Source organism: Chenopodium quinoa, unplaced genomic scaffold, assembly GCF_001683475.1.
Source record: "Chenopodium quinoa cultivar QQ74 unplaced genomic scaffold, ASM168347v1, whole genome shotgun sequence".
Classification (NCBI taxonomy): Eukaryota; Viridiplantae; Streptophyta; class Magnoliopsida; order Caryophyllales; family Amaranthaceae; genus Chenopodium; species Chenopodium quinoa.
Window position 1 is genome coordinate 6,903,465 of NW_018743331.1, and position 21,069 is coordinate 6,924,533.

A 21,069-nucleotide genomic window follows, 5' to 3' on the forward strand; every position below is an offset into this window, starting at 1 on the left:
TGAAATCATATAATTTAAGAAGAATTATGGATAACCAACTATGTAACTGTCGATCAATTTTATTTTCAAGTAAATACCAAAATTTAGCCTTTTTATGTGATTAATTTAGACAACATAGTATAATTTCTAGGACTTAATATTGTATGTATACTCTATTCTAATATCAAACGGTACAGATTTCAATATACTTTTTCTGTTTTTTAGTTGACACCTTTTTATTATCACGCTTGCCAATGCATGTTTTTAGCAATTAATATCTCTAATTATCAACATTGTAAAATTATAAAAAGTGGAAATTAATATAATATGCATCGATACGATTCAAACAAGATCTCACGTGACTATATTTTATCGTATCTATAAATCACAAAAGCGAGTCAAAGTGTAGTGTGTGAATAGTGTAAAAGTCAAACGTTGTCAACTAAATAAAAATGGAGGAAGTAAGATTTAGTAGAAACCAAAACAGTTGTACACTAACTCGGTTAAGTTCATAACATCATCCCTTAATCCTAAATTATTCGATCAAGACAATAAGAAAGTCAACGATCTCATGGCTTGTTTGAAACCTTAATGAAGCAATGTCCCTTTTTGTTGTTGCCTTCAGTTTGTCCCCTATTTGTGAGATCTATTAATAGTTTACAAGTCCTTAAAACTGTGTTTGGAATGGAGTGTAACAAGCTCACCAGAGGAAGTTATAAACGGGTCCATAACAGAAATAGCAACAAGAAACTGCTATGGATGTATAAAGCTAATTTTTTTTTTTTAAAAAGATATTACAGTGTAAATATTAGAAAAGAAATTACAGGGGTAAATTACAGTACAACCTATAACTTTTTTCCCACAAAGATGTCATTGCATGTCCAAAACTTTCGTGGAAAATATGGAACAAAGGTAATAACTCAGTGAGGATAAAGAATGTAACAGCAACTTTACATCAGCCTCATCTGCAATATTATAGAACAGCCAAACTAACAGACATTGCAACTTCTCCGACAGTAACCTGGAAGCTGAGCAGTTCCCACCATATATTCCGGGTTCCTAGTGCACTCACCAAGCGCAGCCCACCTCTCACAATTTTGATTGCGATCACTACAACCATCTGTGAGGATTTTGTCAAAATTGTCAACGTGAATCCACTTGGTGGCAGACCATTTCTCACCCTCAATCACAGGACAGCCTCCGTGGAGACTCATCTGGTCAGGAACAGCATTTGGAGACAGACTGAAGAACAAAAGAGCATCCCCTTTCTTTGGTTTCACTGATTGAATTTAAAAATATCCATAAGATGTAAGGGCAAGAATAATCCCAGAAATAACATTCTTGGTAAGATGGTTAGGAGCATACCTGCAATGCCTTTCTTTCCACACTCGGACAAATCATCATTTGCTGCAATAGCTGCCTTTTGACGTTCTGACAACTGTCCATAGTAGTAAAAAGTTATAATTAAATACATATTAAGTCAATAATTTACAGCCCAAAGATAATCTCTTAAAATCAGACCCTGGCTCATTGAACAGAGCTTGTCAATTTTATTACAAGTCTACAATTTACACTGCTCAAGACAAGAAAATGCTGCGCACAAACTTTACAGTAAGAAATAAGCACAAATAGAAGGCTTCAAACATTGCATGTGACATTAAAAACCTGCAAGAATGCTTGTAGTGCATTTATTACAGTAAATAAAGATCAACTAACCTCTGCGTTTGGAAACACTGTCTCACCGCCTTTCATAACATCTGATAGATACATAAGAACGGTTGCATAACGATGGCCACCACGAGCAATGTTAACTTTATCAACAAAGTAATCATAGTGAGCCTCATACTTCTGTCCTTCCTCATATCTAAGAACTTGTATGTCCTCGCCATTCTCTGAGAATTTGAAAGGGGAAAAAAAGGCACTTTAGTTGCTTTTATTTATTATATCTAATGCAAAGACACAGACAGATAAACACGAAGCCTTAATTGGAAAAAGATTTATAACTCAAGCAAACATGCAATCACATTTTTTTGTATCATCAAGTCTCAGTAGGTAACTAAATTCAACTTATGAAACCTAGATATGAAGCACAATTGAGAATTGGTTAGACAGCTGACGCCATATATAAGATCTAATTCCAATAAGCATGCCTTGGCAATACCAAAACATGTTGAGACTTGGGTGACATTTTATATGAAGACTGAAGATGTGACTTTTATGTATCATGAGTGATCCTAGTGAAGGTGTATACATTAACTTATAGTGGATGGGGGACTGACGTTAAAAGAATACAAGATGACTTACGCCATCCTTTGTACAAATCTGATCTACATGAAAATTTGTTCTTTGAAACGATATATCAACCACTTAATAGTTTCCAATGTGACTTCTTATCCTGATATTAGGCTCCATTTGTTTTGACTAGAAAACAATATCTTGGAAAATGAATTACCATTATCAATTGTTCAATATATAAAAAAGGTGGAAAACAATCTTCCCAAAGGTGGAAAATAGTTCTCTCAAAATCATATACTACTTTTTTCTTTTGAAAGGAGGCAAAACCACATTTTTTCCTCCCTACTCTTAACAACCATTTCCTCTCCTCTCTAATCAATCAATCAAAGCCTTAATCCCATAAGTGGGGTAGGCTATATGAACCAAAAATGATTATTCCGTATAGTCATCTACAAAATATTCCTCCTCCATCCCTTACGATCAAATGTCTCATGCTCATACAAATCCATATACTTCATATCCTTCCTAACTCCTTCCAACCAAGTCATTTTTGGTCTCCCTCTCCCTCGTTTAACCCATCCATCAGAGGCGGGGCTATAAATGCTAACACTGAAAATGGCCCGGTGCAATTTTGTTTAATTGGTCCTAAAATCATTTCTGTAAGGAAAAATATTTTACTAAATTATAAATTTTATGATAAAATTGAAGAATAGATTATTGATTAACAAGTTTTCCCTTTACTTTGTATAAATAAATTTCAAATATTAGGGCCCTTTTATAATATTTTCACTTAGGGGCCCTGTGCGATCGACCACCCTACACATGCTCAGAACCACCCCTAACATCCATGATCCCACTCTTCCACTCTTCGCACCGGTGCACCCTCGAGTCTCCGTCTTACATGTCCAAACCAACGCAGACGATTTTCCCTTAGTTTGTCTGCAATGTCAACCACACCTAATTTCCTCTCCTCTCTAATAAGAGACATTTATGTCAAACATAGCTAGTGATTAGGAAATAGTGTAAATTATCCACTAAATTTTTGGGCCTTTATTTCCCTTAGGTCATTTTATATTTAATTTCTTAATTAAGTTGTTTAAGTGATTTTCAGTCTTATCTTATTACTACCTCTGTTAACTATTATTTGCAACATTTACCAAAAAAGGGTGCTAACTATTATTTGCAACATTCCCAAATCTTTCCATTTTTAGTAATTTTTTTTAAATGAAATTACAAAATTACCTTTACTTAAAACTTTATAACAACAATAACATACTTAAAGCATAATTGATTAAAAATTAACCTAATCTAATTAAACTTATTTTATCTTTCAATAATCATCAATTTCTCCATATTCATCTCTTCATCTTCCCCATTATCTTTCTCTCTCTTCCTTCAGCATCTACTTCCTCTTCCCCATCATCTTTCTCTCCTCCATAATCTAATTTCTCCATCTTCATCCTCTTCCCCATCAACTTTCTCTCTCCTCTTTCAACCACTTCTCATGAATTGAAGCAAAAAGACCCTCAATTTCACACATGGTGAAATGGTCTCGGTTTCGTGGGTGTGGGTTCCAAGTTTGTGGATACTGGGTTAGTGCGTTTGTGGGTTCTGGGTTAGTGCGTCTCGTTTGGGTCTTGGTGCAAGGGTCTCAGTTTCTTGGGTCTGGGTTCGTAGGTCTAGGTGGGTCCGTGGGTTAGGTGGTTTCGGTTTGTGGGTTCACGGTGGTGGGTGTGTTCGCCTATGGGTTCTGGGTTTGTGGTTGGTGGTTTGGGTTCATGGGTTTGTGGGTTCACGGTGGTGGGTGTGTTCGTCTGTGGGTTTGTGGCTGGTGATACAGGGTTCGTCGGTGGTGGTTTTACCCACATTCCACCTTCTAGACTTCTAGACTTTACCCACATTCCACCTTCTGCAGCAACATACCACCCAACCCTTGCTGTTAGGCTACGTCCCAACAGCCCCTGTCTCTATCTCTCTCGCCGCCACTCACCACACAAACAGCAGCTAGCAAGCAAACTCAGCGCTGCCCCACCTCATTGTTGCACTAACCCACAACACTGCCCTGATTCAATTTACTCACTTACCTCACAGCCCTTGAACTCCCCCCCCCCCCCTCTGCCAGTCAGGCCAAAGCACCCCACAAAACGCTGTACCAACAATACCCATGCTTCTCCCTCAAATGCACAGGCCCTCTGCACTCTGTCCTTGCTGTCCACACACACAACAGAAGCCCAGCAGCCGTAGCACTGCACGTCTCGCCCCAGCCCTTGCTACTAGCCAGCCATACCAACCACAAAAGCAGTGCAGCACCAACACACAACACCACACGTCTCACACCCAAATCACACAGTACCTGCCTCCCTCAACTCACACAGCAATTCACACACACCACGCAAGTATGCAACAGCCCACCACTCGCCAACAGCGTTATCTCCCATGCAGCACTCCCTGCTTCCCACCTCGCCAACAACACTCACAATGCAGCAACCATGCAAGTTTGCACTTTCATCCATCTTCTCCCCTTCTAGTGCCACTTTCCTCTTCCTCTATAACTTCCCTTGTAAGGAAACAAAAATAAACTTTCCCGGAACATGTTTTCAATCAAAACAAATGAAGCTTTAGTCAATGCAAGGGGGATTACTGATAATTACTTCTAATTCACCCCCCAACCTTCCTCTCCCCCCCCCCTGGCCCAATATTTTAAAAAATGAAATAAAATAAAAAAATAAAAATAAAAAATAAAAGAATTTTTTTTCAGTGGCAGCACCCTAATTCAAGCTTTATGACAAAGAAAATAACATGTGAAAGGTTCAAGGGAACAAGTTCCAAACATAAAACATAATTCAATCAACTGATTATACTAATATTTCTCATAGAACAAAGACACTGCTTTTCTTCAGAAAAATATCTTGCATGAAATATATTTCGAATTCTGAAATTCAACTAAAGTGCAGCTGATAATAATGATAAAATAGCATTGATACTGCTTTAAATATATAAGACTGGAGAGATGAATGTGCTTTAAACATTTAATACCATAAATGAGCTTACTGGCATAGTCTTAGACATCCTCATTAATATCATTACAATTATTTCTGAAATTAATTTTTTAGTGAAATTGATGCAATGAAGGAAGTTTTGAATGACTAGGGCAAAGACAATATACGGAGTATCATCATATGATAACTAATCAACAAACGATGAATGTCATGCAACCAAATATTTCCAGATATTTCTTATTACACAATCAATAGTTTCAACGGTATATGTGCAATGGTAGAGCAATGGAAGCACCTCTAATGGCACCACAAAGCAGGTACAACATGATGCTAGAAGGTGACTGACATAAGTATTACATCAGTAGAAAAATATCCCTCTTCAATGATTATAGCATAATTATTAGGTTCATTTACAGATACAAGTAATTGCAAAACCTGATGCAATTCGACACATAGTAAAAGAGAGAGTGAGAAAGAAAACCTTGTGGTAAGAATGTCCAGACTGCAAGTTTTTGCTCTATATGTTCTACAATATCATCCTGAAATGAAATAGAGCAAAATACAGATGAATAACGGAAAGACTAAGGTAAGGATATATGCAAATTACCACCACAATGCAAGACTAACCTTTCGAAGATTCAAAACTATCTCCAGTTAAATATTAATTCCTATTAAAAAGTGATTTCTTTTCTATATACCAATTTGCAACGCATGTATGCCTTTCGTTTTAAATGCAAATAATAATACATCTTTCTACAAACTAATTTTTGGCTATGCCCACAACTTTCATCGCAGTATTCAGTTCATTTCCTTATTCTTCAGCTATTGTCCTCAATTTCTACTTTTTCCTATCCTCTTACATAGTAACACTAATTCTTCATTTAACACACCCAATAAACAAATGCTCCACTAATCGACAGTGTTCATCATCACTTGTTTTTTCAAACAAAATATTGCCCGGGATTCGAAATTTCAATGCTAATCACGTAATCTACTGCACAATCAATCTTAGTTTCATATGAGGTTCAGAATCAGCTAAACAAATCATCATTAAAAGTTTAAGATTACAACGAAATCAATCAACAAAATACACCACCCCAAAAATGCCGAAAAATGAGAGTAAAATCAGACCTTTGCATTGCTGATAAAGGCGCCGGAGCTTGTCCTGACCTCACTAAACTGGCTATCCCCAGACTCATTATCTGCCACAGCTGACCTCTTCAGTTCCTTTTTCGCCTATTCGAAATCAAAAAATTAAAAAAAAAAAAAAATCAAAACTGCAGTACACTTCATAGATTTTTTTTATTTTAAAATAAATCAGATTAAGACTTACAATTGATATCAAATGATCACATTCTTCATCAGTCAAAAATTTCTCATATACAAATGCCCTTAATTCAAACAAAAACGATAAACCCACAATTTAGTCAATCAAATTCAACACTAATTATAATTATTTCCCAACAAATAGCTTAAATTACAGACCTGGGTTTCCAAGAAATTTGCCTGACTTTGGAAGGATCAATTTTAAAAAGAGCTGAATTCACGGCCGTGCTAAGAGATCCATTGATCAGCAACACGATTGAAAATAGGGATATGATTTGTGGCAGAAACCCTCGATTCATGGTGAGAATTTGATGGAGAAATTTTTTAACTTTTGAGTCAACTTCGAAATCAATTAGTTATTGATTTTAGCTTGTTTAATATTGAAGATTGCAGTTTGTTAATATCTAATCACTAGCTCGAAAATGGAAGCAGGAAGGTTAAGATGAAGTAGTAATTTTTAATTGTAGCTTAATAAATTTTGTTTGATAGTTTGTTATCAACACGTCGTGTGAAACTGTTACTAGTATACGAAAATCTATATTACTAATGGTGAAACCAAAAAGAAAAATTGTAAAAATAATCTCAACTTTGTTATAAAATATTGGGTGGATATTTATTATCCTCCTTTTATCATTCCGAAATATTTTATATCTAAGGTTTATTATGATCCAAGCAAACTCTTGTTATATTGTATGTATATATATCCCCCACTCTATGGAATAAGATAGACTAATTTATTCTCTCCCCAATTTCTCTCCTATCTCTCTTTATTTCTCTTCCATATTTAACACGTTATCAACACCAAACTCTACCTCTAGCTAGGAATCGTCTTTTAGGTCAGGTCAGATTCACCATGACGCGGCAAGTTTGGTCTACGCAACATTGAGATAAGTATTTATCGTTTTATTTGCTTATTCAGTAACAATCTGAGACGATTTATTGATTTCAAATATTTGATTCATGGTATGTTGATTTTAGCATGTTTTTTTTTATATATTTGGAGCAAATTTATTTTGTTTATATGATTGATGTTGTTAAAATTGGTGATGTAATTTATTTGTGGTTGTCACGTAGCTATAATGAGTTTTGGAAAGTTAGGTTTAGTGTTTTTTTTTTTTCTTCTTCTTTGTACTCTTCCGATACTCACCAATTCTAATTGATATTGTTGGTGGTTTTTCTTTTCACGGGCCTTTATTTCTTTGGGTTATTCAAGAGCACATGTATTTTGATTTCTTTAATTTGATGCATTGTATGATTTGTTATACAAGGGGATTGTGATAGAGGTTTTGTTGTTTAGACTTCGAATACTCTAAATTATTTTATGCTTATTTCAGCTAAGTTATGTTTACTCGTTTATGGATATGTGATTTAATTTCTAACATATTAGAGAGTACTTTTATAACTCGTTTGGCAAGTTTTGTTCGTTAAGTTCATGATTCTTCTTTTGAAGTCATTAAAGTTTCCATGCTCTGAATTGGAAATGAGAATAATTAGTCCACCCTTTTAGTATTAGTACTGTCAATGTTCATGTTGTGGTAATTTTATCTAGCTCCTTTAATATTCCATCCAGGCATGAAGATGTTTATTTTGTTTGTTTATTATGTTTCCACGATAATTCGTCAACAGTTTGCTATTAACTTGATATTATATACTGCTGCATCTATTACTTCAATTTTATGTGATTGTGTTTCTTGTGATGAGCAATATTAAAATAAATTTATATATATATATATATATATATATATATATATATATATATATATATATATATGTCTTGCTTCGAATAAGAACAATTATGATCCAAGTATTCTTTTGCATCCCATATGATTCATATATATATATATATATATATATATATATATATATATATATATATATATATATATATATATATATATATATATATATATATATATATGGTGATATGTTGTTAAAGGTATTTTGTTTTGCAACAATCTCAAATAATTACATGTTATACAGAGTACTACTCTCTACCAAGGGGGACTTTATATGCTTTGGTCTAATTATATTTTAATGTTGAAACTTTATATTCTAGTTTTGTTTTGAGTAGTGATAGCTATATTCACATTCTGATTTATCTACGATGTAGCTTTTTATAAATCCTAGAACGTGAACTACAATAATATGATATCTAATTAATATAGGATACAAGTATACCTTATGTCTCCCTCAGTCCCTCTTATACCCTATGTTTCCCCAATCCGCCATTAAGGTAATTGTTTGCTTATCGATACTTATTTGGATTACAATATTTTTATCACATTGATAATATAAATATTTATTTGATGATTATCGTTATCCCAACATTTGTTACATTTTAGATATTGGAACTGTTTTTGCATTAGGTTTTGTTTCTAATTAGCCGCCATAATTATAATTATTATGATTGTAATATGAAGAGCTAGGATATTCTACATCTACTTCTTGTATTATGTGTGGTAGTATATATAGTATGTACTCTACTATAACCCTCACCATATAACATGATGCTTCCTTGTGAGTTGGGATCCACCGATCCATAGTTATTGTAGTTAAAGGTTCGTTTACTACTTCTCATATATTCTTGTGATCTATGTATACGCTTTTATATACTAGCATATACAAGCTGACATGTGATAATAGTCTTGGATTGGAACATTTCTATATTTTCTTCATCTTTTAATATTCAAATTATATCCAACTATAGATAAAGATATTTGTTGCAATTTTGCAAAATATAGGACATGCATGAAACCTGTTTAACCTTTTCGTTTGGACCGATATATTTGGAGTGACTAATACTTGTTATTTAAATGCTATCGCCATAACTTGTTTGATGCTCATACATTCATTTGGTTTGATTTTATAAATGAGATTAGAGTCTATACATATGAGCATGACTAATATTTGTTACATATGATCAAGACTACTATTATAAGTTTATTATCTTCTTAACGCCATGAGAAAGAACATATAAAAAGCTAGACTTTGAATAGTATTCTAGACGACACCGAACCCTTGGTGAATGTGAGTTGGTAAATCATAAATTACTAAATTACTCACTCCCTGAAGTAAATGAGAAATTGGGATTGAAAGGATAACAACATGTTTGCATGATGTTTTCTTAATTATGCTTCATTAAATAAGAATTAGAAAAACATGATGTGCGGACCTAAAGTTCCCTAGATTTATAAAGAGTACTCACACACATATACTTAAAGTTTCTTGAACTTATAAAGCCCAAAACCCTTAAGAATAATACAAAAGTTTAGAAAAGTTGACATAATGTCTTTTAATTTGGTGGTTATTTTAGATACCACACTTTGGGTGAGTATTAATGATTCATAGATTACTAGATTCTTGATTAAGATGATACATGCTTATGCATGTTTTCGTGATGAATATAATTCATGCAAAAGTATACGATCTGCAAATTAAACATGATTGCACAATATTTATTTGAGCAAGAGATAGATGACATTGTGGGAAACTTACTTGTAAAAATATATTTATTATTCCCATACTTATAGAGATTATATAATTGGGCAAGAGTTACTTTTAAGAGTTTATAAGAATAATTTTATTATGCTTGATACATGCATTGCTAAAAGAATTTATGCCTTAAAGGTGAAAGAGATTTAAAGGTTAGTTATTTCATTATTTTATGTAATCCTTGCACATAAATAATACAATATATTGATGGTCAGTTTGGTACATATATTAACTTAAATATCAACGTCTTATTTAATAAAAGTGGCCACATGTTAATTAATATATTTTAAAATGATACCATTCTGAAGATGGATATGAATAGATGTCATTAACTATATACCAATTGTAAATGCTCTAATTAAAATTGATGTCCCAAAAGGACAACATTAGTTGCTAATGAACCTAAAGCACGCCTGAAGCGTGGTAGCCGTAGTCGAGCCCAATAGATTCCAAAGATAAGAATCTTCAAACAGGAAAAGAGCAATTATTGACAATAGCAAATTTGAGGAAGTGATACATTTTGATAGATCTTTATAAGAGATTATATTTAGTAAAATGGATATGTACCATGATTATATAGAGTACTCTAGAAGAGTGTAGAATGTCCAACAAGCTTAGCATGTATCAAGATTATAGTCAAAGCTCCAGCAGAGTATAAAATTTTGGATCAAGTATTAGTTGATTGTCTTGCCAATTATATAAAGAAACACATGTTGGTGTTCTAATATTACATCATATTCATGGCCATGCATAAAGTAATTTTAATAAAGTGATCACTAGTGTTGGAATACTGACCATAGTTCAAATTTAGAGAAGTGACTGGACGTGATAATTAAATTAGGCCATCCGGGTTTAATAATTACCCGTCATAAAAACTTGAAGTTCATTTGATAATGTGCTGACGCTCTCTCAATGTTACATATATGAAATGAATTAAATGGCAAGACATAACATTGAGATTGAGCTATTATTGAATGGTGATTTATAATAATTCGTAATGATGAAAATGTCAAGAGTTAATACAGGTTTTGATTTTTTCACGAAAGAGTAATGGGTGACCAGAAGTTCACCAGAATAACAAATATGTTATTGTCAACTATTAGGTGACCAGAATCTCACCAAATACACTACTTAAATCCTTAAAGATCTCGAAGATCACTACCTAGTAGAATTTCAAGCAAGTGATATATGCTTGTATAATAATTCTTTTGATTGGGGCTATTATATGTCAGCACATAAGAAATTGGAAAAGAAGGAAAAACGTACAGCTGCACAACACATGTCTCCCCATTGACATTGATTTCCAGAAGAGAACATATTATGGAAAGTGTAACAATACATACCCATGCAATGTAAAGTTAATGAAGAAATGATTCTTCATTTGAAATTGTTCTCTAGAAGAGATAAAACTTGTTTAATACAAATCTTTTGAGATAATTATTTTGATTGTGATCCTCCCGATGAAAAGAATTTTAATGCAAATTTGTATACTAAGTTGGTATAGAATTAGACGCCCTTATAAATGAGATATTTTACCAATTTAGGGGGAGAAGAATTAGCAAAAGTTGGAAAAAATCGGAAAATATATAATTGATGATCCCTATAAAGGTAGTTTGAAAAGTTATATGCCAACTTTTGTCTATATATTATCAAGATATGTTGCACATTTATGATTTGATTTGTATTTAGTTATGACTTATGTTACATAGCGTTGAAGATACATTTTGGTCATATTATGTGTATACATTGAGATAACATCTTGCCAATTATACTTGAATCACTACACCTGAAGTGTAGGTTGTATGATCGGTTCCAAATTAAAGATATGTCTAGTAGATATGATATATGGCAAGATAGTGTAGTTAACACTAATAGCATAATAGTATATAAATACCATAGTGTATGAAATACCCTAAAAGTGGTATAGATATCTGAATTATTACAATAGATGGCCAATGATGTAAGAAAGTAATGATGATACCAATAAGAAATTTATTCAGATATCATAGTAAAATAGCATGCGAAATGTACGTTAAAGGAATTTTATGATACCTGTTTCGAGGTTTTTTGATGTGTCCTGCGGGAGAGTTACAATTCCGAGAGTGCCCTTCGCCGCCTGTACCTGCAAAACCACGAAGACTCCGGTTGGTTGGAGCTCCGCCTCCGACGATCAAGTCAGTTACGTACAGGAGGAAGATAGTGCGTAAAATAGTGAAAATACTTCTCGCGTAGTGGGAGAATTTCGCAATTAATATTGCTCGGGTTTTGTATAAGTATTTATGAATACCCATTAATGAGGATCCCCCCACTATTTATAGTGGGGAGACTTGGTTCCCCATTTAGGGTTCATGGGACACGTGTCAGCAGGGGATTGGAGCCCTGCTGACCAATGGCTGGGTGCCACGTGGCGCTTAGCCATAGGGCCACGTGGCTGGGGTATTTTTTACCCCAAACATTTTCCCCTCTCAGGTGCTGACGTGGCAGGTGCCATGTGGCGTCTGAGAAGAACGCTGACGTATGCAAAATATTTTTTTTTTTTTTGAAACCTCTTCAGATTCTAACTGAAAGAAGAGGGAAAAGCAGAAGGGGAAAGGTCGCGACCCTTCACCTTCTGAGGCAACCCCTATAAATAGGGGGAGACGCCCACGAGAGCTCATTTACAAACTTTTCGTGAATTTTCTTGAATTTTGAGAGCATCCGGCATTTGAGAGCATCCGGTACTTGAGAATTCAGAGCAGACGGAAATCTGATAATTTAAAGCAACCGGTTTTCAGACCGCCTGTAAGGTAGCGAGCGAGCAAAGGTTTTTCGTGAGGGTACCCAAGAGAACCCAGCCGGTCTTCAAACCGTCTGTGTCTTTGCAAGCATCCCCAAGAAATTTCTTGAGGTTTCAGCAAATTCATCGTTACTCTAGGTACCGTCTCTATTCCTTCTCGCTTTTCCATGTATTTCCGTTTGCGTCTTTTGCTTGCATTTTTATTTATCAGTCCCATAGGTAGATGGACCCTTTATACCCATACCTGGAACATAGTTGTGAACTCAGCCGGTCAATTAGTACGGCTGAGTCTAGAGCCGGATCTGCCGCCTCTGATCTTTGGAATTTCCCCTTTTCAACGGCTGTATCGACCGACTCCGTGTCTGTGCAGGACACGATGGCCAGAATTAGGGGAACAACTATGGATCCCAATTACAGAGGCGGAGACTCAAATGAGTTGTCGCCTGAGAGACGAGCCCCGGACGAGGCGGCTAGAGAACCATCCGGCGGCACTCCCGCCACCCCAAGCGATAGTATTTTAGGCTCCTACAAAGAGGAGACTTCTCCTGCTCAGGAGGCTGAGCTGCAAGGATCCGTCAATGAGGGTCCCAACTCCCCATCTGGCTCTGATGACGGTCGCATCGAAAGCAGTAGCTCTAGCTACTTGACAATGTCAGAAGATAGCGAGGAGGCGGAGAGGCCTTCGTGGCAAAGTAGAAACGACCCTCTCATGATCGCCGTTTCTCTCAAGGACCGGGCCCTCATGCGGTCTTCTCTAACAGACTTCATTACCAAGCGACCGCTTGGACGAGGGTACAAGCTGTCCGTACCGGTGGAGTTCGGGACGGTTGTATGGGTAGATGACCAACCCAACGCTAACAGTTGGTTTGGGTGCTATGAGGCGGCTTTCCTAGCCGGTGTCCCCCTTCACAACACGATAAAGGCAATACTTAGGGGATATGGCCTAGGCATTTGGCAACTCACCCCTAATTCTTGGGTGAACATTCTAGGGTACATCGCCGCCTGCGAGATGCAGGATCTCAACCCCGGCTGGGAGGCGTTTACCCAAATGCATCATTTGAGCAGGAGCCCAGGCGGCTGGAGAGCCTGGTACACCTTGACGACTTATCCTCAATATATGATGACACTAGATAAGCCGTCTAAATGGTCGGACTGGAAGAACCGGTTCTACCTAGTCAAAGCTCTGACTGAGGAGGAGAACAGGGAGCTCCGGACCTACAACCAAAAACCAGAGCTTTTGGGGCGGAAGTGCCGGCTGCCCCCAGTGCCGGATCATGACAGGGAGGCCATATTGGACTCCGGATTTTTTGAACTAACCTTTTCCACTCTCTCAACCGGAGAGATAATAAGAGTGCCCAAAAACTGGGTGCCTAAACACGAATTCTTAAAGGATGAGTGCTTCTTGTCCGCCTGCGGGCTTAGCAGCATGTTTGAAAGACGTAGGTTACGAACCCTAGCCGGTTAATTTTATGCCGGCTAACCTTTTTCTTTTGATTGCGATGTGCGAAATTATCATGATTCTGACCGGATGTATTTGCGTTTTGCAGAAGAAGCTAAAACCATGCTGCCCACCGCCAAGACACCCGCCAAGAAAGCTTCAGATATCCGAAAGGAGAATCTGGAGAAGAAACTTGCCGCTCAGGCGGCTAAAAAGGTTAGCCCGCCTGACCTTCATTATTTGTTTGCCTTGATGCCATTTTGGCCATTTCTTCACCTGACCGTTTGTGACCTTGTCTTAGGATGGGGGTGTTATCCACCGCTCTCTGCAAAAACAGATCCGGCAACGGCCGTCTGTTGAGGAACCTGCACATAAGGTGCAAAAAACCGCATCCACCGCCCAGGCTACTACCGGCGGTAAAACAATAAAGACCCCAGGCGGGTCTAACGCTGAAACGACCTCGAAAGAGGTCACCCCAATAAGGACCGCAACCGGTCCATCTGCTGCCGGGGGCCAAAGGGCTTCCCAACAAGGTACAAACCCCTTCAACCACACGCTGCTTGACCTACCCATGCGGGTTAAGTCATATTCTCAGTCTCAACCGGGCGATTCTCCGATCAGCCGGCTGTCCGTAGGCGGAGCGTATGCAGCTTTCTCACCGTCTGTTTTTGGTGCAGATAATTCTCCATGCTGGTCGGACGCTGCTTAGTACGCCCCCGGGACGAGAAAGAGGCGATTCCTGGAATCAATACCTTCAATGTCGACCGTGTAATGGTCGACCTGGCCGATGTAAGTTAAAAGAGTACCCACCCGGCATTTAATTTGTAGTGTGGGCATTCGGTTTTTCTACTAATACCGGCTGTGTTGTTGCAGGCATTGCTCTGCGTGGAGGGGCTCAAGAAGGCCTACATCCGCAAGCAGGAGGAGGTAAGAAGAGCCAAACGTTCTGCAGATGACGCACATAGCGTTTCCCACTATTCAATGATTGTGCATGACTTAGAAACTAAATCTATAATCATGCAACAGGCGGATCAGGTCAAGTCCCTCCAACATGCCCTCAAAGAGTCCAAGACCAAAATAGATAACCTCCAGGCGGCCCTGGACAATGCGGAGGATGAGCTCAAGAAGCATGAGGAGCCCCTCAAGCGGCTTGACCAGGCGGAGAAGAACAACAAACGGCTGCAATTGGAGAATGATCGCCTGGTCAAGGAGGCTGCTGATGCACAGCGCAACTTCAAGGCCACTCTTGAAGCTGATCAGAGCCGGCTCATTGAGGAGAATGAGCAGGACTGCGAGAACCGGATGAAGAAGGCGTTCTCCATCATCCACCCGGATGCAGACTACAACGTCTGGGAGCTCGCCTACAAATAAGCAGATCTTGCCATTCTGGCTGAGGAGGAGGGCAAGACGGGGCCTGGACCCTATGAGCAATGGGTGGACGCCGATTTCCGGCAAATGCAGGCAGAGGCGTCTGGTCATGAGGCGGTAGTCGAGGATGAGGTTGCTCCCGGCTCCGTTCCCACCACCGACCCAGCTCATCCGGAGGGGAACTAGGCGGAGGCTGACCGGGTGACAGTGCAGCTAGAGTAGCAATGACCTCCCGGCCTGCGTGCCGTGCATTATTTTGTAATAGCGCCGGAAGGGTCGGCTTACTCTACTGTTATTTTTTATTTTGAATATTGATACATTTTCGCCGGTTGTGCCGGTTTATTCTGTAAACAGTTCATATTTTCACCGGCTGTGCCGGTTTATTCTGCTACATTTCCACCGGCTGAGCCGGTTTGGAATGATTATGAATTTTTCTTTTTACTGCTTACTTTTTGCAAGTGTGTTTCCGCATGACTGGTTAGAGCTAGGGTAATTGCCCCTGGATAGGAGGCTGGCATAGGTGAGATGGTGCCAGGCGGCTATCCATATGCCATAGCACAAATGTTAACAATTTAGCTAAGTGCTAAGTGCTAATCGTTAGAATGAAAAGCAGCCGGTTTTACTGATTTGCCGGCTGAGGCTTTTGGGTGTCCATTTGCCGGTTGGGCTTTTGCAAGAACACCCCTTCATAGATTATGGCCTAAACTAAATGCTTGATCTGCCTTCTCTTAGACAATTAGGCGGCGCTTTAAGTACCGGCTGTCTGTTTTGAGATCAGCCTTTGGTGGTACTTAGCCCAAAGAGTGGGACGGCTGCATGTTTGGGAATGCTAGCCCACGATTCTTTGGTGCAATGGATCATTCAGGCGGGTAGGAACGCCTGATTTTTTACCACTAGAACAATTTTCCACCCGAATGGGAGATGTTCTCTTTGATGAATTCACCCGAATGGGTGTCACCAGATGATTCGTTAGTTTTCAGGGCCGCTTGTGTTGAACACAAGACATGGCGCATGGAAATTCGGTTAAAAGGGCCGCTTGTGTTAAGCACAAGACATGGCGCATGTAAGCATAATATGTAGTAAATCTTTCTCATTAATTATACAGAAGTCTACAAAAGCTATACAATTTCTAGAAGTAGTACTTTTTAAGATTGTCTACATTCCAGGTTCTAGGCAACTTTCTACCGTCTGGGGTTTCCAGGAGGTATGTGCCATCTCGCACTTCTTCAAAGATCCGGTAGGGTCCCTCCCAATTTGGGGTTAATTTGCCTTGTTCATTGGCCCTACCGGTTGCTTCCATTTTGCGAAGCACAAAATCTCCTACTTTCAAGGGCCGTTTGTGAACCCGCTTGTTGTAGGCTCTTGTCATTCTCAGGCAGTAAATCTCATGACGCAAGGCTGCGTTGCCCCTTCGCTCTGGGAGAGCATCCAGTGCAAGCCGCATGGCTTCCCAGTTGGCCTCCTCATCATATAGCATGATGCGAAGTATTGGCTCATAATGTTCAATGGGGAGCACCGCCTCAGTGCCGTATGTCATAAGAAATGGGGTTTCACCGGTTGGCCCTTTTTTAGTGGTCCTGATGGCCCAAAGGACATGAGGTAATTCCTCTGGCCACAGTCCACCGGCTCTTTCCACCTTCTTCTTTATACCGTCTGAGATCAGCTTATTAAAAGCCTCAACTTGCCCGTTTGCCTGAGGACGGCCAACAGATGCAAAACAATGGGAGATTCCTTGGTCTCCCAACCAGCTCTTGAGGACAGGCGTTTCAAATTGCGGTCCGTTGTAAAAAACCATAGACATCGGAACCCCAAACCGGGTGATGACGTTTCTCCAAATGAAGGAGATCACGTCCTTTGTTTTTATGCCTTTGACCGCCTCTGCTTCAACCCATTTGGTGAAGTAATCCACTGCCACCAAAATATAGCGGCGACTGCCTGATGCAGGCGCATAAGGACCCAGAATGTCCATGCCCCAGTTTGCGAACGAAACCGGACTATGGATGGCTGTCAGGTCAGTTGCTGGTCGATGTATCAACTGGGCGAACTTTTGGCATTTGTCACACCGTTTCACCAAATCCATGGCGTCTGCCTCAAGAGTGGGCCAAAAGTAACCCTGCCGTCTAGTTTTTCTAGCCAAGGACCTGCCGCCTATGTGTGAGGCACAGAAACCCGCGTGCAGATCCTCTAGGACTTCTCTACCCCTTTCAGGGGTTACACACTTTAGAAACGGCTGTAGGTATCCCTTCCGGAGGAGTTCTCCATGATGCATAACAAAGCTCAGAGCGCGCTTCTTGAGTGCTACTGCTTCAGAAGGGTCAACCGGTAGCGTACCGTCTGTCAAGTAAGCCCGGATGGGGTCCATCCAGGTGGCACTTCGGACTAGGATTCCAATGGGGTCATGATCAATGCTTCTTTTCTCAATGACTTCCCAAAAGACCGTCCTAGGGGCATCACAGGAGGCGGAGGATGCCAATTTGGAAAGGGCATCCGCCTGATTATTCTCGGACCGGTGCACCTGACTTAGATGAAATTCGTCAAGTGACACGGCCTCTTCTCTGACCGCCTGTAGTTATTTGATCATAGCCGGATGGGTGGCCTCGTAGTCACCATTGTACTGGCTAACAATCAACTGAGAATCTGAGCAGGCGCTGACTTTTCTTACCCCTTCTGCGTTACACATGCGTATACCGGCTAGCAGGGCTTCATACTCTGCCTCATTATTTGAGGCTTGGAACTGGAACCGTAGTGCATATTCAAACTTATCCCCTTCCGGAGAATGGCATATAACGCCTGCACCACAGTCGTTCACTGTAGAGCTACCGTCTACAAATAACTTCCAAACCTGATCATGATTTTCCGGTTGCACCGGTCTAGTCTTCTCGACAATGAAGTCGGCAAACGCCTGACCTTTCACTGCCCGCCTGGGTTCAAAAGTTATCTCAAGGCTCTGTATTTCAACAGCCCACTTGATCATTCTGCGAGATGACTCGATGGTGGTTATGGGGCGCTTGAGTGGCTGGTTTGTATATACAATCACCGGGTGAGCCAAAAAGTAGGGCTTCAACTGCTTGACTACGACGAACAGGGCCAACCCAAATTTTTCGATCAGAGGGTACCGGAGTTCAGCATTTTTAAGCACGTGGCTGATGAAATACACCGGGAGCTGATTACCGTCTCTCTCAGCGAGGAGAACGACACTAAGGGCATGATCAGAGACGGCTAGATACATATAGAGAACCTCCCGGGGTAGGGGGATCACTAGCCTTGGCAAGGAATGCAAGTGTTGCTTTAGCTTCTGGAATGCCATTTCCGCATCTTCACCCCACTCAAATCTGGACTTCTTCTGGATGGCCTGGAAGAAGTAGAGGCACTTGTCGCCTAACCTGCTGAGAAATCTTCCCAAAGCCGCCAGGCAACCAGTCAGCTTCTGGACTTCTTTTACAGTGCGGGGAGACCGCATGTCAATGACCGCCTGTACTTTTTCCGGATTAGCCTCTATGCCTCTTTGGTCGATAAAAAATCCGAGGAACTTCCCAGACTCAACACCAAATACACACTTCTTTGGGTTAAGCATGACCCGGTGCCGCCTGAGTGTGGTGAATGTTTCTCGGAGGTCCAGTAGGTGATCCGTTTGTAGCTTGGATTTGACTATCATGTCATCAATGTACGCCTCTACATTCCTGCCAATCTGATTGATGAAAACTGTGTTTATCATGCGCTGGAATGTAGCCGGTGCATTCTTTAACCCAAACGGCATCACCTTGTAACAAAATAACCCCTGATCAGTGACGAAGGCCGTCTTTTCTTGATCTTTTTTCCATAGGGGTATTTGATGGAAACCTGAATAGGCATCCATGAAACTCATCAGAGCATGACCGGTTGTGGAGTCGACCAGACTTTCGATCTTTGGAAGCAGGTAGCTGTCCGTGGGACATGCTCTGTTCAGATCCGTGTAGTCTACACACATCCGTCAGGTACCATTCGGATTTTTCACGAGGACAACGTTTGCTACCCAATCCGGGTAGTAGCATTGCCGGATGAACCCAACATCTAACAGTTTTTCGACCTCAGCAGTTGCCGCCTGAGATCTTTCTTCACCGTGATCCCTCTTTTTCTGCTTGACCGGCTTCTTTTTAGGGTCCACGACGAGCTTGTAGACAGCAAGATCCGGGCTGACGCCTGGCATCTCTTCCACTTCAAAGGCAAAGATGTCTTTGAATTCTCTCAGAAGTTGGAGCAGGTCTGCTCCCAACCGATCAAAAGCAACCATCCCAACCTTGACGGTTCTATTAGGACGGTTGTCGTCTAGGACGACATCAATGCAGTCACCAGCCGGTTGAGGTCGTTGGTCATCTGACCTTTCCTCGGCTAGTGATTGCTATTTCTCTTGCTTGACGGGTCCCGTTTGGTCCGCCTTTCTTTTCTTACCGGCTTCCCTTGGAGCCGGGACTGCTGTATCGCAGTTATCAAGGTCTATGGGCTTGCCGTCTCCTGCTGCCCCCATAGTAGGTTTGACGTCAGAGAGATAGCACTCCCTAGCCGTCCTCTGGTCCCCTTTCAGGGAACCAATTGTACCATCGTCCTTTTCAAATTTGACGAGCATGAGTGAGGGAACGATGACAGCCTTGGATTCATTGAGGGTCGGACGGCCAAAGATCATGTTGTAGGCGGCTAGCTCCTCTACAACTAAAAATTTTACCACCATGTGACGTCCTTCCCCCTTTTCACCCAGCCGGATGGGAAGATCTATGCTTCCTACCGGATGCACTACGCCTCCCCCAAAACCAACAAGCGGTTGAGGCGCCTGGTGCATGTGACTGGATTTGTACTTGAGCTTGGTCAAGCACTGATAGCTGATTAGGTCAGACGAGCTCCCGGTATCTATTAGGATCCGGCCAACCCTCTGATTAGCGACTTTACATTCGATGACTATGGGGTCATCGTGAGGCCGCCTGACCTTGCCTCGGTCCTTTTCAGAAATAAGGACCTCAGGAAAGGTGTCTTTCGACGCTTGGCTTTCATTTACTGAGTTTACCAGCTTCCTGATGTTATCTTTGGTGCCCCTAATAGTGGGACCCCCTCCGACAAATCCACCTGCTATGGTGAAGATTGTCTCTTCATCCGTCTCAGAGTTGGCTAGCACAGCTTTTGCCGTCTTCCCCTTCTTGGCTAGGGTGTTACTCTTGGCTTTGGGCAGATAGGACTTCAGAGCCCCCTCATCAGCCAGACGGTCTAATAGCCGCTTGAGGCTATAGCAACCATTAGTGTCATGGCCAACGTCCTCATGGTACTGGCAGTATTTGCTTTTGTCTCGGCTGCTTACGAGACTTTTCATCACAGCCGATTTGTCGAGAGACACCCGGTCCTTGATCTCCATGAGGATGGAGGAGCAGTCCTTTGTGAACTCGTACTTGGGAACGTACGGTTCTGATTTCCGTCTGAGCTTCTGAGCCGGC

At 40.4% G+C, this 21,069-nt stretch overlaps 1 protein-coding gene across 1 annotated transcript; it reads right to left on the bottom strand.

Annotated features, from left to right (window-relative positions):
* Positions 1 to 716: 716 nt before the first annotated feature.
* LOC110737851 (probable prolyl 4-hydroxylase 4) lies at positions 717 to 7,032 on the bottom strand. Its single transcript, XM_021918196.1, has 7 exons — positions 6,699 to 7,032; positions 6,547 to 6,604; positions 6,345 to 6,449; positions 5,695 to 5,752; positions 1,696 to 1,871; positions 1,345 to 1,417; positions 717 to 1,258 (listed from the first exon to the last, which is right to left on the bottom strand). Exons 1-7 carry the CDS (start codon positions 6,836 to 6,838, stop codon positions 969 to 971), a joined length of 900 nt encoding a protein of 299 aa, XP_021773888.1. The 5' UTR covers positions 6,839 to 7,032; the 3' UTR covers positions 717 to 968.
* Positions 7,033 to 21,069: the final 14,037 nt, after the last annotated feature.

Bases quoted from the DNA above. Each gene is read 5' to 3' on its own strand.
- LOC110737851 (XM_021918196.1), bottom strand. From the start codon at position 6,838: ATGAATCGAGGGTTTCTGCCACAAATCATATCCCTATTTTCAATCGTG. The intron at 1,872-5,694 runs GTTTTCTTTCTC...TCAAATTCTCAG, and splicing joins CTGGACATTCTTACCACAAG to AGAATGGCGAGGACATACAA. The intron at 1,418-1,695 runs GTTAGTTGATCT...TACTATGGACAG, and splicing joins CAGTGTTTCCAAACGCAGAG to TTGTCAGAACGTCAAAAGGC.